The following is a 13,609-nucleotide window of genomic DNA, read 5'->3' on the forward strand; positions in this document are numbered from 1 at the left end:
TCTGAGTAAGTTCACACTTGGCACAAAATAAATATTAATTCTATTTTTGGTAATTTTCCAAAAGGTTAATATTTTACAGTTCAGAATTTTATTTCTTAAGTCTGCCTTTGAAGCTGGGAAAATGCTTTTTGAAGTTCTGTTTTCATCGCCCTAGGAATTTAGTTTAAGAATGAAAGACACTATCAAAGATTTATTTACAAAGATTTTCATCAAAACCTTCTTTTTATAGTTACTATCCATTACTTGAGTTTTATGCCTAGCACAGTGCCTAGTATATAGCAAGCACTCAATAAATGTTTTTAAAGAATTACCAGAGAAAAGTTGGGAATTTCCACATTGGGAACTGATTGAATAAATTATGAATAAATTATGGCTTATATGTATTATATAACATTACATGGCCATTAAAAAACGTTTTGAAGACTTTTTAAGACTTTTTTTTTAACTTGACAGAGAGATAGAACAGGTAGGCAGAGCAGCAGGCAGAGGGAGAGGGAAAGGGAGAAGCAGGCTCTCCACTGAGCAGGGAGCCCGATGTGGGCTTGATCCCAGGCCCCTGGGAACATGACCTGAGCCTAAGGCACTTGCTTAACCAACTGAGCCACCCAGGTGCCCCAGTTGAAGACTTTTTAAAGATATCAGGGAAATGTTAAGAAATTGGAGAGAATGATAAGCAAAGAGAAATGCTAACAACGTGTGCACAATACAAACTTTACAAATATATGCACATGAAATGGCTAGAAGGAAAAAAATGACTGACTGAAGTGGTTTTTATTTTTTTCTTTGTGCTTCTATGTTGCAAATTTTCTATCATGAACATGTATTACTTTTGTAATCAGAAAAACATCAAATGTTGAACATTTTATGATGTTCTGCTAACATTCAGATCTGTAATAAAAATTTATCCATTAAAAAACATGGAATGTAAAAAAAAATAAGTGAAAAACATAGAGTGTAATAAGAGATAGTTGTTATGGGGTGATTCAGTATTTGGATGGGTGTTTGACTTTGTTCCTTCGCTTTGTCAGAACAAATCCTTACTATATAGATACTTTGAGCAATTTATTCAGTGGCCTGAATGCAGGAGCCAGAACTAAACTATACTCTACTGCTGAGTATTACACCAGTGATAACTTACTTCTGCACAGAGGTTATAGAGGGAGGTGAGTTATTTCTAAAGTTATGCAAAGATGAAATGTGATATTTTTTCATCAGAGAGAAACAAAATAACCATCGTGGGTTCAAATAGGCACTTTATCTAAATGATCTTTAATCCTTACAGCTATCCTGGAAATAGGTACTTTTATTCATATACATAATATTATAGTGTAAGTAGTAATAGCTAAGTGCTATTGATCAATTGCCATGTGCCATGCTCTATCAGAGGCTTATTCTCTCTCATTTCATGTTCTAAGTTACCAGAGCGAATAGTGTTATTATCCTGCATTTTGTACTTGAAGACCCTGAGGCCCAAGGTGGAAGGCCAGATATGTCTAGCCCGTCCTCCACATAATGTATTTATTTATTTATTAAAGGTTTTTATTTATCTATTTGACAGAGACACAGTGAGAGAGAGAACACAAGCATGGGGGAGTGGAAGAAGGAGAAGCAGGCTTCCCGCTGAGCAGCCGATGCTGGTTCCATCCCAGGACCCTGCACTCATGATGTGAGCCAAAGGCAGATGCTTAATGACTGAGCCACCCAGGCACCCCTTAAGTAATCATTTAAGAGATAATACATTTATTCTTCAAGGTCGTTAAACCATTTATGCCCCTTCTTTCAGAAACAATAAATAATGAAAACACTGCATTCTATAAATGGGCTTGAGCTCTTCTGTTGGGGGAAAGAGGGGTAGGAAGAGGAAGTTTGATCAGTTAAATATGAGGTTTCTTTACTTCTCTGTGAAGTAGGATAATGGGGATAGCCAGTCAGACATTACTCATTTATCAGTACTAAGCAAATTCATCAAAACTAATGTTTTAAGGGTATTGATAGAAAAATATAATCAATTTCCCTTTGTCTTGCTTGAACAAAAAGGCTTCAAACTTAATACATCAGTGATGTAATGGTGTTCCTGTAATAGTGGAGATAGTAGTTTTCTATGTCTTTATCAAACTGGGTATGTATTTGTCAGTAACTCATTGAGCTCTTAAAAAATTTCCATTCTGGGGGGGCTTGGGTGGCTCAGTGTGTTAAGGCCTCTGCCTTCGGCTCAGGTCATGGTCTCAGGGTCCTGGGATGGAGCCCCACATCAGGCTCTCTGCTCAGCGGGGAACCTGCTTCCTCCTTTCTCTCTGCCTGCCTCTCTGACTACTTGTAATATCTGTCTATCAAATAAATAAAATCTTTTTTTTTTAAAAGAAATCTTTAAAAATTTTCCATTCTGGCTTTTTTTTTCCTTTGCCTCCTTCCCTTCATCCAGGAATCCAAGGAGATTGAGTGAACATGGACAGATGATTAAGATAATTTAAAGATAACTAAGTCTCTATATACTTGGATCCTGGAATGGTCCAAGCTGTTCAATTTTGATGAGGATGATGATAAAATTTACCATTTTTTGAAACATCTTCTATATGTCAGAGCTTTATATACTTTGTTATTTGAAGCACACAATCTACCAAAGTACGTATTCCCAAAAAGGTACCTAACCCCAGAGGCTAAATAGCTAAATAGCTATATTAGCTAATAGCTAAATACCTCAGATCATGTGGCTACTTAGTGATATTCGAATCCAGATTTGATTCCAACAAATGGGCATCCTTTAAAACCTATTGCTTAGCAACAAATGGACCCTAGGGACCTCCCCATCCCAAGTGGAGAAAAGCAGACAATTCTTTCCTAGAAGCCAACCTTGAGGGACAATTAGAATTTTCTAATAGAAGTGCTCCCCCACCCCCTTTTGTGACCCAAACAGTTATTTAGGGCGTAAAACCTCTCATTGGCTGAGGTCAATTTCACATCCTAGGACTTGCGCCCCCCCGCTGGTGGAAGAGGAGGGTCCAAGACCCCCAGGAAATTCTTAATTTTCTTGGGGCGACCTCAAGTTGGGGACCAAGTCCTGCAAGCGACATTTGTTCATCCACATCTAGGGATAAACCTCTCTCCCAACTCAAGACTTCTTTTACTTCACAAGTTTAAAACAGGAACGAGGTCACCCCCCGCTTTTTCCCTCTCCCTGACAAGAAAAGGATCAGGTATGGACAACGACATTCCAATCCCTCTCCTTTCTTCATTTCTCAAAGTAACGTGTGCAAGTGCGGACGTGTGTCCGAGATTTTGTACACCTGATGCTCAGCGTGGCGGAACAGCTGGGCTCCCCCAAACCCGGGTTTCTCGCCCCGCCCCCTTCGTGATTCCCCGAGCTTGCTCCGCCCCCGCCCCGCCCCCGCCCTGCCCCTCAGCCCCGCCCCAGGCTCGCCCCGCCCCACCCCCTCTGCTCCGTTCCGGGCTTGCACCGCCTGGTCAGGCTAGCCCGGCCGGGCAGCGGGAGGCTCGTCCCGCCAGGCTTCTCCGGTGTCGCGCCCTCCCGCGCTACCCTGGCGCGTCCCGCCTCCTCCCCGCCCCTCAGCTGCGCTCCCAGCTTGCCCCGCCCCCGCCCGAGCGCTCCTTCCGCCTCTGCGCTCCGCTGCTCCCCCGGCTCCAGCAGCCGGCAGTCTCGTCTCCATGGCGACGCTGTGTCTCCGGCTCCCGGCACCGAACTTCGCGCGACCCGCGAGCTGGGCTGGCCTTCGGTGTCTGCCCTGCGGACCGGCGGTGTGAGAGGACCACGAGCGGGTAAGAGGCACTGCGGCGACGGAGGGTCGCCCTCTCCCCAGCTTCGCGTGCGGACAGACCCAGCCCTGGCCTCGGACTCCCCCAGGCCGCGCGCCTGAACGCGCAAACTTCTCTGCCCTCTCCAGGTTCGCGCTCCGGAGCTCCACGGCTGCCGAGGCGGCGCGCGAGAAGGTAGGCTCGGCGCCGCTGCTGGTGCACCTGGGACTTGGCTTCCTCCTTTGGCTGTAGTCAGGCACTCGGGAAGGGGGGTAGTCTTTGTGTGTACATGGGTGTGAGTGGTAACTGGGCATTTCTGACCACCATTCTCGGACCAGCCAATTCGCGAGCGCAAACTGCTCCCCCCCACCCCCCGAACTGTGAAAATAGCCTTGTTGCATCTCAGAGCTTCCAGCTACTTCGCTCCATCCTTACCCCCCCAAGTCCCCACCTCCTTTTTTAAAAAACAACTTTTTTCCCGTTTTATCTGTTTTTTTCTTCTTACATTTTTGGGGAAACAGCTTAATGACCAGTAGGAGCCAGCATTCACTGACTGTAAAGATGTCATTACTTGCTAGACTTAACTTGCACGACCATAAATAAAAAATTCTTGTGGAATTTAGGTAAACCATTGAACCTCCCCGGGCCGTGCTTTTATATTCTGTAAAATGAGGGGCTAACAGTGGATCAGTCACTTCCAAGGTCCGGTCTTCAGCCTTCTGTGAGGTGACAAAATTGACTTGAGATTTCCAAAATCAAGAAGTGTGGCCTTTGATTACTCAAACTGTGCTGCACTGCGCTGTTGTGGCACTTAAATTAGCACAGGGCAAAATTATAAATTTATCATTTTCCTTCCCAGAGGGCATAGGTGAATTGGGCCAGTTTGTTTTTACCCCAAGAGACCCCTGGAAGTGGCTTTTTAAAAATAAACCTGAAAAAGGCACTAAAAATGTCTTTTGAATTGTTTCCTTCTAATTATAATTGTAGTAGAAGATAGGTGCTGTTATTTATTATTAGATATTTATATTAATCTTCACAATAACCATGAAGTGGGTAGTATTTTGTCCTCATTTTACAGTTGAGGAAAGTGAAAAATAGATTAAGGAACTGGCTCAAGTCCACAATAATTTGCTGAGGTTTGGACGTAGATAGTCTGGCTCTGGAGTCTGGGCTTCCAGCTCTACATTATACTGTAAAGGAAATATCTAAAATTTATATGTCATCACTTTTGTTTATTTTTACAGATTTTATTTATTATTTGATAGAGAGGGATCACAAGCAGGCTTCCCACTGAACAGAGAGCCTGATACAGGGCTCCATCCCAGGACTTTTAGCCTAAGGCAGATACTTAACGACTGAGGTACCCAGGTGCCCCATGTCATCACTTTTATATAAGAATGAAAATGGTAGGGGGCGCCTGGGTGGCTCAGTGGGTTAAAGCCTCTGCCTTCGGCTCAGGTCGTGATCCCAGGGTTCTGGGATCGAGTCCCGCATCCGGCTCTCTGCTCAGCGGGGAGCCTGCTTCCTCCTCTCTCTCTCCCTGCCTCTCTGCCTACTTGTAGATCTCTGTCTGTCAAATAAATAAATAAAAATCTTTAAAGAATGAAAATGGTAGAAGATCATTGAAACCATTTTTATACACGTTCAAGACTATGCAATGAAGATTGCCCCCGAATCCTATTGTGTCCACAGTTGGCTCCCCTAGGATGGAGGATGGTGCTTAATCAGCTCTCTCATCACAGTTGCAGGACCTGAGCATGTGGCTATTTCTTAATTCATCCTTTGTCTATTAGAATACTAGGTGACTTTTAAAAATAAATAGCCCAAAAGGATAAAATAATTGTACAAAAGGGATAGAGGAACATGAACGTATCTTCCAGTATTCCAAGAGAAACCTAAAATGAAAATTTTGTGAATCCTAAATTTTGAATGCTCTAATTCATTTTATGAAACCTAGAAAATCTAAATAAAACCTATGTGGCCTATTGACTACTGGTTAGTGAACATTTACCTAGAGGAGTAAGGGAATGAGATTTTTCTGTTCTTTTTTAAGAACTAAGTCCTTATAATCTGGTGTGTATATCTTAAATTGAACCCATCACAGCCACCTATGTCTAGGGGCTACCATATTGGATAGCAAAGATCTAGTTTAATACTTTATTTTGCTTTCTTGCTTTCTTCCTTCCTATTCAACAAATATGTATTGAGCACCAATTTATGTGGTATGTGGGTTTTTCTGTTCTTTGTTGCCAAAAACAAAAAAACCTAGCTGAACTAATTGGGCCTTTTACTGGTGTTTTTATTGAGAGAGTCAATTTTTCCAAAAGGCTACAACTATATCACATAAAAGTCTTGTTTTCTACCATGTGTAGAAAATCTCTCTGCAGTGAGAGAAGCACGAGGTCCACCTGCAGGGAGAAGCTGAGATGAACAGGGAAAAACCCCATGCTCCTCCTTGAATACAGCTGTATTCACTGTTCTAACTTGTGCACAATTTGGGTATTTAACTCTTGGATTCTGTGAGCCAACCCTTTTCTTCTTTTTCCTAAGCTAACTTGAGTATGGTTTCTGTAACTTGCAACCAAGAGTCCAGACTAACATAGCAAAGAAGTCAAGAACTAATCCTTTTCTTTTAGAAATGAGCCCATGATTGGGGCACCTGGTGGCTCAGTGGGTTAAATGTCTGCCTTCCACCCAGGTCATGATCCCAGGGTCCTGGAATAGAACACCACGTTGGGCTCCCTGCTCAGAGGCGAGTCTGCTTCTCCTTCTCTTTCTGCCCTTCTGCACCCCGCCTCCACTTGTACTCTCTTTTGCTCTCTCTCACATAAATAAATAAAATCTTCAAAAAAAAAAAAAATGAGCCCATAATGACCCCTACCCTGACCCCCAAAGTACAATTTAATTTACAAAATAAACAATATTTTCAAACACATATAATCACATAATTACACCTTTATAAATCACTTTGTCATGTACATTTTTAATATTTAATGGTATACATTTATCTTCTGATGAATACTACCCATTTTTCTATATTAGTCATTCAGAATTTTTTTCATAATAAAAATAAATCTATACCTGCTTTTCCCCAACTCTTTTCTCAGAATCATCCCTCCCAATTCTGTGGGCCTTTCTTTTTGATTATAAGAGTATTCTCAGCCAATTAAATTACTTATATCATTCCAGTGGTTTTATTCATTTAGTCAATATCTGAGTGCCTTTGAAATGATATGAGACCCATACTCATGAATAAGAACCAGGCTGTGCTCTCCAGAAACTTCTATCCTGGTGATATAATCATTCTACCACTCTGTAGTTATCCGTCAACATATTGCTTATGGGCATGTCCTTGACTGATTCTTTTACTCCACTTGCTTCTTAAATGTTGTTTCCCAGGATTCTCTCCTGGGCCTTGTCTTATTCTACATGGGCCATGCCATCCATTCACATTTTTTTCACAGCTATCCCACACATCATCTTTTCTCTTGAGTTCTAACTCTCTATAATAGAACTGGACAACATTTGATTTCAGATGACTTACAGACATCTCCCATCCAGAATTTCCCCAAAACAAACTCATTATCCACCCCTCAAGAATGTTCTTCCCCTGGTGTCCTCATCCTAGTCATCCACATGAGAACCATCAACTTCTTTTCTTCTCCCTCACTTCTATGTCTAGTGATCCTCAGTTTTACCTCTCTTTTGGTTCCAAAAGTACCTTCTTGGCTTTGTACACCACTTTTTCCCCTGGAGTAGGGTTTGGCAAATTTTTTCCATAAAGGGCCAGATAACATGTATTTTAGGCTTTGTAGGTCAGACAGTCTTTGTTGTAACTAACCATTCGACTCTGCTACTGTAGCCTGAAAGCTGCCCTTGACAATGTACAAACATTGTCTGTATTCCAACGTAATTTCACTTATTAAAGTAGGCAATGAGGGCGCCTGGTTGGCTCAGTTGGTTAAATGTCTGCCTTTGGCCTCAGGGCATGATCTCAGAGTCCTGGGACTGAGCCTCACAGAGCCCATGTTGGCAAGCTCCCCTGCTCAGCGGTGGTGGTGGGGGCGGGGGCCTGCTTCCCCTCTCTCTCTGCCTGTGGCTCTGCCTGCTTGTACTCTCTCTCTGTCAAATAAATAAATAAAATCTTTTTTTTAAATGTAGGCAATGAGTCATATTTGGCTTATGAGCTTTAATTTTCCAGTCCCTGCTCTAGACTATTTCATTGGCCTTGTAACTGGTTTCCCCACCTCCCATTCTCTCTCAGGTTTACCCTCCACAGACTTTCTTTTCTAAGATAGATGCAATCATATGATTGGCTTCTTCAGAGCCTTGGTTTGCTTTCCATTGACTACTGGCTAAAACCCCACATTCCTTACACATGATAATTAATGACTTTCCAGGTTTGCTCCCACATATATATCCGACTCCATCTATTACTGTTTTTTAAGACACTGCTGTTCTTCTCCTCCTGTTGACTGCCTACTTGGCTAAATAAATAGCACCTCCATTATGAAGCCTGACTCTTGCTTCCCATAGCAGGTAGAATAATATCATATTCTAGGGATACTTGTAGAAATCATACCTGTGGGAATACAGCAAACCTGGAGGACAGTCCTCAGAACTGTATTCTAGAACTGCAGAGTTGTTCAGGGACAGCTCTATTGACTAGACTCTCTCTTCCTTTGTCTTTCCAGTTCTGTTTCCTTGGGCATCCCCAGTTCATGAGCTCAAAAGAAGGGATTTGACTGATCCTGTTTGGGCAGTATGGAAAATTATATTAGAGGGAAGCATTTAGTACAGTGCTTTGGAGCTTGATCTATCCTGTATATGGAAAGTTAATACTTGTTTCCCCTATAAAATTCTGAGTTTCTCTTGTATCCCCAGAGCTTATCAAAGACATATCTGTGCTGAAGTACATGGTAGGTGCTCATCAAATATTTGTTGTAAGTAGACATTAAATTTCAGGACATGAAATAGACATGGAAATCAGGAACTGTCATAATTGTGTTGTTCCCATTACCACTGGGACTGTTGAAATACATCAGAAGAGTCTGTCGTGTCCAAAAACCAGCAGGTATACTTGGTAGAGACTCCAAAGGCTGATTAAATGGATGTAGTGATGTAAACATTAACCATATACAGTAGTAATGAATATACAAGGTGTGCATCTCTATGCCATTCTTTCTGGATACCATGACCCCAGTTTGAATAGGGACCACTGGGTGGAGAAAAGAATTAAAGTAGCACAAGACCATCATACAGCTTACAAGCCTGTAAGAGATGAATAAACAGAGATAAAAACAGTGTTGCAAATTTTAAATGGTATTTGTTTTTTAATAGATAATAAATGTATTTTGTTCAAATATCAAGAGATACAAATGGACATAAAGTAAAAAAACTTCCACCTGCCCCAGTCCTGCAGCCATCCCGTTTTCCTACTCAGAGTCAACTATTATGTTTCTTTCCTGAAAGCATTTCCTTTCTGAGATATTTTTTGCATACTGATAGTTATTTGAAAAATATATATTACTTATACAACGGTTAGACCTTATTCTGCTCAACTTACCAGTCACTGCTTTAACTCTACCTTTGTTCTCAATTACTCTGTTTTTTCCCTGCAGTCAATGATCTTTTTAAGCAAGTATCATTACTTTGGAGCAGATGTGGTTTTTTAATTAATTAATTAAAAGTCTTCAGAGCTAGTCTGCTTGTCTCAATCACAGTAAAACCTTCTTTTTGGTTCCCTAAGCAATCTTAACCAGCCCCCTAGGACATCTTGCTAGCTTTTCCTTTAGATAAAACATACGTTGTTTCTATAGCATCCCTCCTATATGCCAGGTGCTATGCTAAACACTTTACCAGATCATCCTATTTAATTCTTACAATGATCCAGTGAAGATGGCACTATTGTGATTCCTGTTTTACAGATGGAGGAACGTAAGCCTGAGGAAGTTAAGTAACCTACTGAAATTTACATGGGAAGTGGTAGAACTGGGCCATGAATCTAGTCTCTTTCACTAAAGAGCCCCAACTCTCGAGTGTCACACTGTACTGCCCCCCACCCCATAGAATTCAGTTTTATGGAAGGAGATTAAATGGACATTTCCTAGGTAATGATAAATCCAGACTTAGCAGAGCTTGAGTTTCCATCAAGGGCTGGGATCTGCCCATCCTGGGTTTTTCTTTTGCCAGGTGAAAATGAGAGAATTATATGTACTGACATTTCATCCAGGTAAAAGGTAGAATGTAGCAATTCATAAAGATCCTAGAGCTAGAAAGGAGAGAATATAAATATAAAGAGGATGTCCACTCAGACATATGGGTTACCATAGGATTGTGGAAATCTAGGAAGTACCTCTCACAACAGGTCATCTTGGATTTCTTTTGTTAGGGCCTTTATTGTTTCAGCCTTTGAGCTCTACTGCCCTAGAGAAGCATTTATCCTAGAGTATGGTCTAATGCAACTTTTTTTTTTTTTAAGATTTTAAGTATTTATTTAGAGGGAAAGTGGGCTCCTTTGAGTCCCTGGGGTGGGGCTGCAGTGGGGTTTGGGGAGCAGAGCAGAGGGAGAGGGAAAATATGAAAGCAGATTCCGTGCTGAATGCTGAGCTGGCCACCACTGGGCTCCACATCAGGCAACCCTGAGATCATGACCTGAGCCAAAATCAAGAGTGCCTGAGCCACCCAGGCACCCTTGGTCTTCTGCAACTGTTTTTTCTGAAAAGATACCTTACTTTTATGATGGACTTTAGCTCTCTCTGAATTTCTCAGAGGGATAATCAGATTAATAACATATATAATGTCTGGCTTGATCAGGATTTCCCAGAAAACAAAGGCTGGGGCAAAAATTCATGTACCCATGCTTTATTCCAGAGTGCAAATCGGTACGAGGGAGAGAGATTTAAAAAGAGAAAAACTTAATACAAAATAGGAGCTTCTCTTTTATTGTCCTGGGTTTTGGCCCTGAATTTTGTATTCCAGAAATCCCTAGTATGTACTATTATCACCAATTTTTTTTTTAAGATTTTATTTATTTATTTATTTATTTGACAGAGAGAGATCACAAGTAGGCAGAGAGGCAGGTGGGTGGGGGGGGGGGAGGAGAGCAGGCCCCCTGCTGAGCAGAGAGCCCAATGCGGGACTCGATCCCAGGACCCTGAGATCATGACCTGAGCCGAAGGCAGAGGCTTTAACCCACTAAGCCACCCAGGCGCCCCTATCACCAATTTTTTAAGTCTTGCTTGGGATATGGGGACAGCAAGTGTTGGTGAAGGAGAGGGCAAGTGAATTGTTATTTATGAAAAATTTAAGTGTGGTCTCTCTCATACTTAAAACAAAAACCACTAAAAGTTGATTTTTGTCTTTACAGTTAAAATTAAATTTACTCAAATATGTAAAGGGCTAATTATAGGAAAATCTATTTAGGGTAACCTAAGAAAGGCAAACATTCACAAAGAAAATATTGTAATTTATGAGTATTAATAAATACATAGGGGAACTTACAAGGTAAGAATTGCATTTTTTTTATTTTAATTTTTTATTTTTTATAAACATATATTTTTATCCCCAGGGGTACAGGTCTGTGAATCACCAGGTTTACACACTTCACAGCACTCACCAAAGCACATACCCTCCCCAATGTCCATAATCCCACCCCCTTCTCCCAACCCCCCTCCCCCCAGCAACCCTCAGTTTGTTTTGCGAGATTAAGAGTCACTTATGGTTTGTCTCCCTCCCAATCCCATCTTGTTTCATTGATTCTTCTCCTACCCACTTAAGCCCCCATGTTGCATTTTAAAATGTTTCTTTGGGGGGTGCCTGGGTGGTTCAGTCATTAAGCATCTGCCTTCCGCTTAGGTCTTGATGCCAGAGTCCTGGGATTGAGCCCCACATAGGGCTCCCTGCCCAGCAGGAAGCCAGCATTCCCTCTCCTACTCCCCCTGCTTATGTTTCTGCTCTCTCTGTGTTTCTGTCAAATAAATAAATAAAATCTTAAAATAAAATAAAATGTATCTCTAGATAAAATAAAAAACATTTCTAACTGTATTTATTGAAATAAAAATATTTTATTTAAAATATCTCATCTTGAAATACCATGAAAAAATTTCTTGTTCTGGCTTAAATACACTGTTTTTCATAACACAGATGAACTGGAATGTGGCAGTTTGATTTATGTTGTTTTATTTTGTTGAAGTAGGGGAGAAAAGTGGTGTTAGAAGGATGAGCCAAAATGAATTTATGATTTCTGGGGTCAGCTCAATAGGAAAGGGAGGGGAATCCTTAACCTGCTGTTGATTGTATTTGGATCTGGATCTAGAGTCCAAATTATGTAAAAGCAAAACAGAAGCACAGAATTAGAGGCTTATTTAATACATCACTTTTCTAACACGCAAAAGCATTCCTACAGCTCTTTTTACATAAGCTCTGATGTGAAATGGGGAGAAGGGGAAGGGCTACTTTCTCTAGACTTTTTTTTTTTTCAACCCAATTTCATAATCCAAAAGAATGAGGTTTTAGAGTTAGGATGGAAGTGATACTACTATATAAAAAAGCCAAAATATTTAATATCCTTCCGATAGACTCCTGCATTGTTTTATTTACAGTCTAAATTTATATAGTATTTAAAGACTTAGGAAGTTGGGGGTTTTTCTGCAAGAATTATCTAGACAAGACAGATGCTGTAAGATACGACTATATAAATTATTTTTAGGATGTTTTAAATCTCTTTTACTACCAATTTACATAGTTTCTAAAAAATTGGCTTTAGTATAAAATTATATTTTAGCCTAGATAAAGAAATGTTTATTTAAAGGCTATGCATAAATTATTTCAAATACCTCAAACTAAAATAATAATGCTAGTTTTTATTTTTGCTTCTATTTTAGGTACAAAAATATAAACAGAATGGCAGATTGCTAGTGTTTGACTCAACGGGTAAATGATTCATTACTTAAAAAGAGCATGTTTCATCACCATTTGGTCCTAAATATTAAGAAGATAGTCTGCTGGAGTGACTGAATGTAGTTGAAGTCTTAGTAGTTAAATCCTTTATTATGTTGCTTGTCATTTAAAAAACGCTGAAATGTATTTGCAGATCAGGAATTTCTGTTAGGAACATCATGACAGATGAAATACTGAGTTGGTTTTCTTCTCTTTCAGGAAAAGTGATGATTGAACCAAATGAAGCAATGTCAGAGTAAGAAGATGTCTCTGGTTGTGCAGCTGATCTATCACATGCCTTTTAAGCAATTAGAACTAAATAATGCAATCATTTGTCATCCAATTAAATTTGAAAGGCCAGAAATGCATGGATTAGCACTTTAACTTTTGCTTCAGTGAAAGCAATTGTTACTTAGATAAAAGAACATTTAAAATGAAAAATGAATTTTGATAAAAATTTAGAGGTATACATAATAGTCATTTCTACTTTTTAAATGCTGAAATACCAAGTAGTCTGTATTTTACTTATATTACTTTCATTGTTCATTCCTATTTCCTTTTGATACTTTCTCATTTCTTTCAGAATTTCCCTTTAAATGAATATTTACTTTAAAATTAAAGATTCTTTATTTACTATGAGATGAATTGTTACTACTAAATAAGGGAAACTGATCACCCCAATTAGTTGAAGGGGCTAGTGTTAAAAAGAATCATAGTCCAGTTTCAGTGTAGTAGCTAAATATTAAGTACCTGTTTTGTTCAAGGCACTAATTCTGATAATTCATCAAAACCCTTCCTGATATGATCATCTCCTACCTCCTGAGGAAAAAATTCTATTAATTCCATGAAAAATTATACTTTGAAAGTTGATCATAAAACACATTCATAGAGATCAATTATTGACAGATTGGTAGAATGG

The 13,609-nt window shown here is 40.0% G+C and overlaps 1 protein-coding gene across 1 annotated transcript in view; it reads left to right on the top strand.

Annotated features, from left to right (window-relative positions):
• The first annotated feature begins 3,196 nt into the window (after positions 1 to 3,196).
• ERICH2 (glutamate rich 2) overlaps positions 3,197 to 13,609 on the top strand; it is a 39,654-nt gene continuing 29,241 nt past the window's right edge. The window contains exons 1-5 of the mRNA XM_059395490.1: positions 3,197 to 3,241; positions 3,413 to 3,774; positions 3,900 to 3,945; positions 12,636 to 12,684; positions 12,910 to 12,946. Coding sequence (XP_059251473.1) covers positions 3,197 to 3,241; positions 3,413 to 3,774; positions 3,900 to 3,945; positions 12,636 to 12,684; positions 12,910 to 12,946 — 539 coding nt within the window. The remainder of the gene's footprint in view (positions 3,242 to 3,412; positions 3,775 to 3,899; positions 3,946 to 12,635; positions 12,685 to 12,909; positions 12,947 to 13,609) is intronic.

Source organism: Mustela nigripes, chromosome 3 (genome assembly GCF_022355385.1).
Source record: "Mustela nigripes isolate SB6536 chromosome 3, MUSNIG.SB6536, whole genome shotgun sequence".
Taxonomy (NCBI): Eukaryota; Metazoa; Chordata; class Mammalia; order Carnivora; family Mustelidae; genus Mustela; species Mustela nigripes.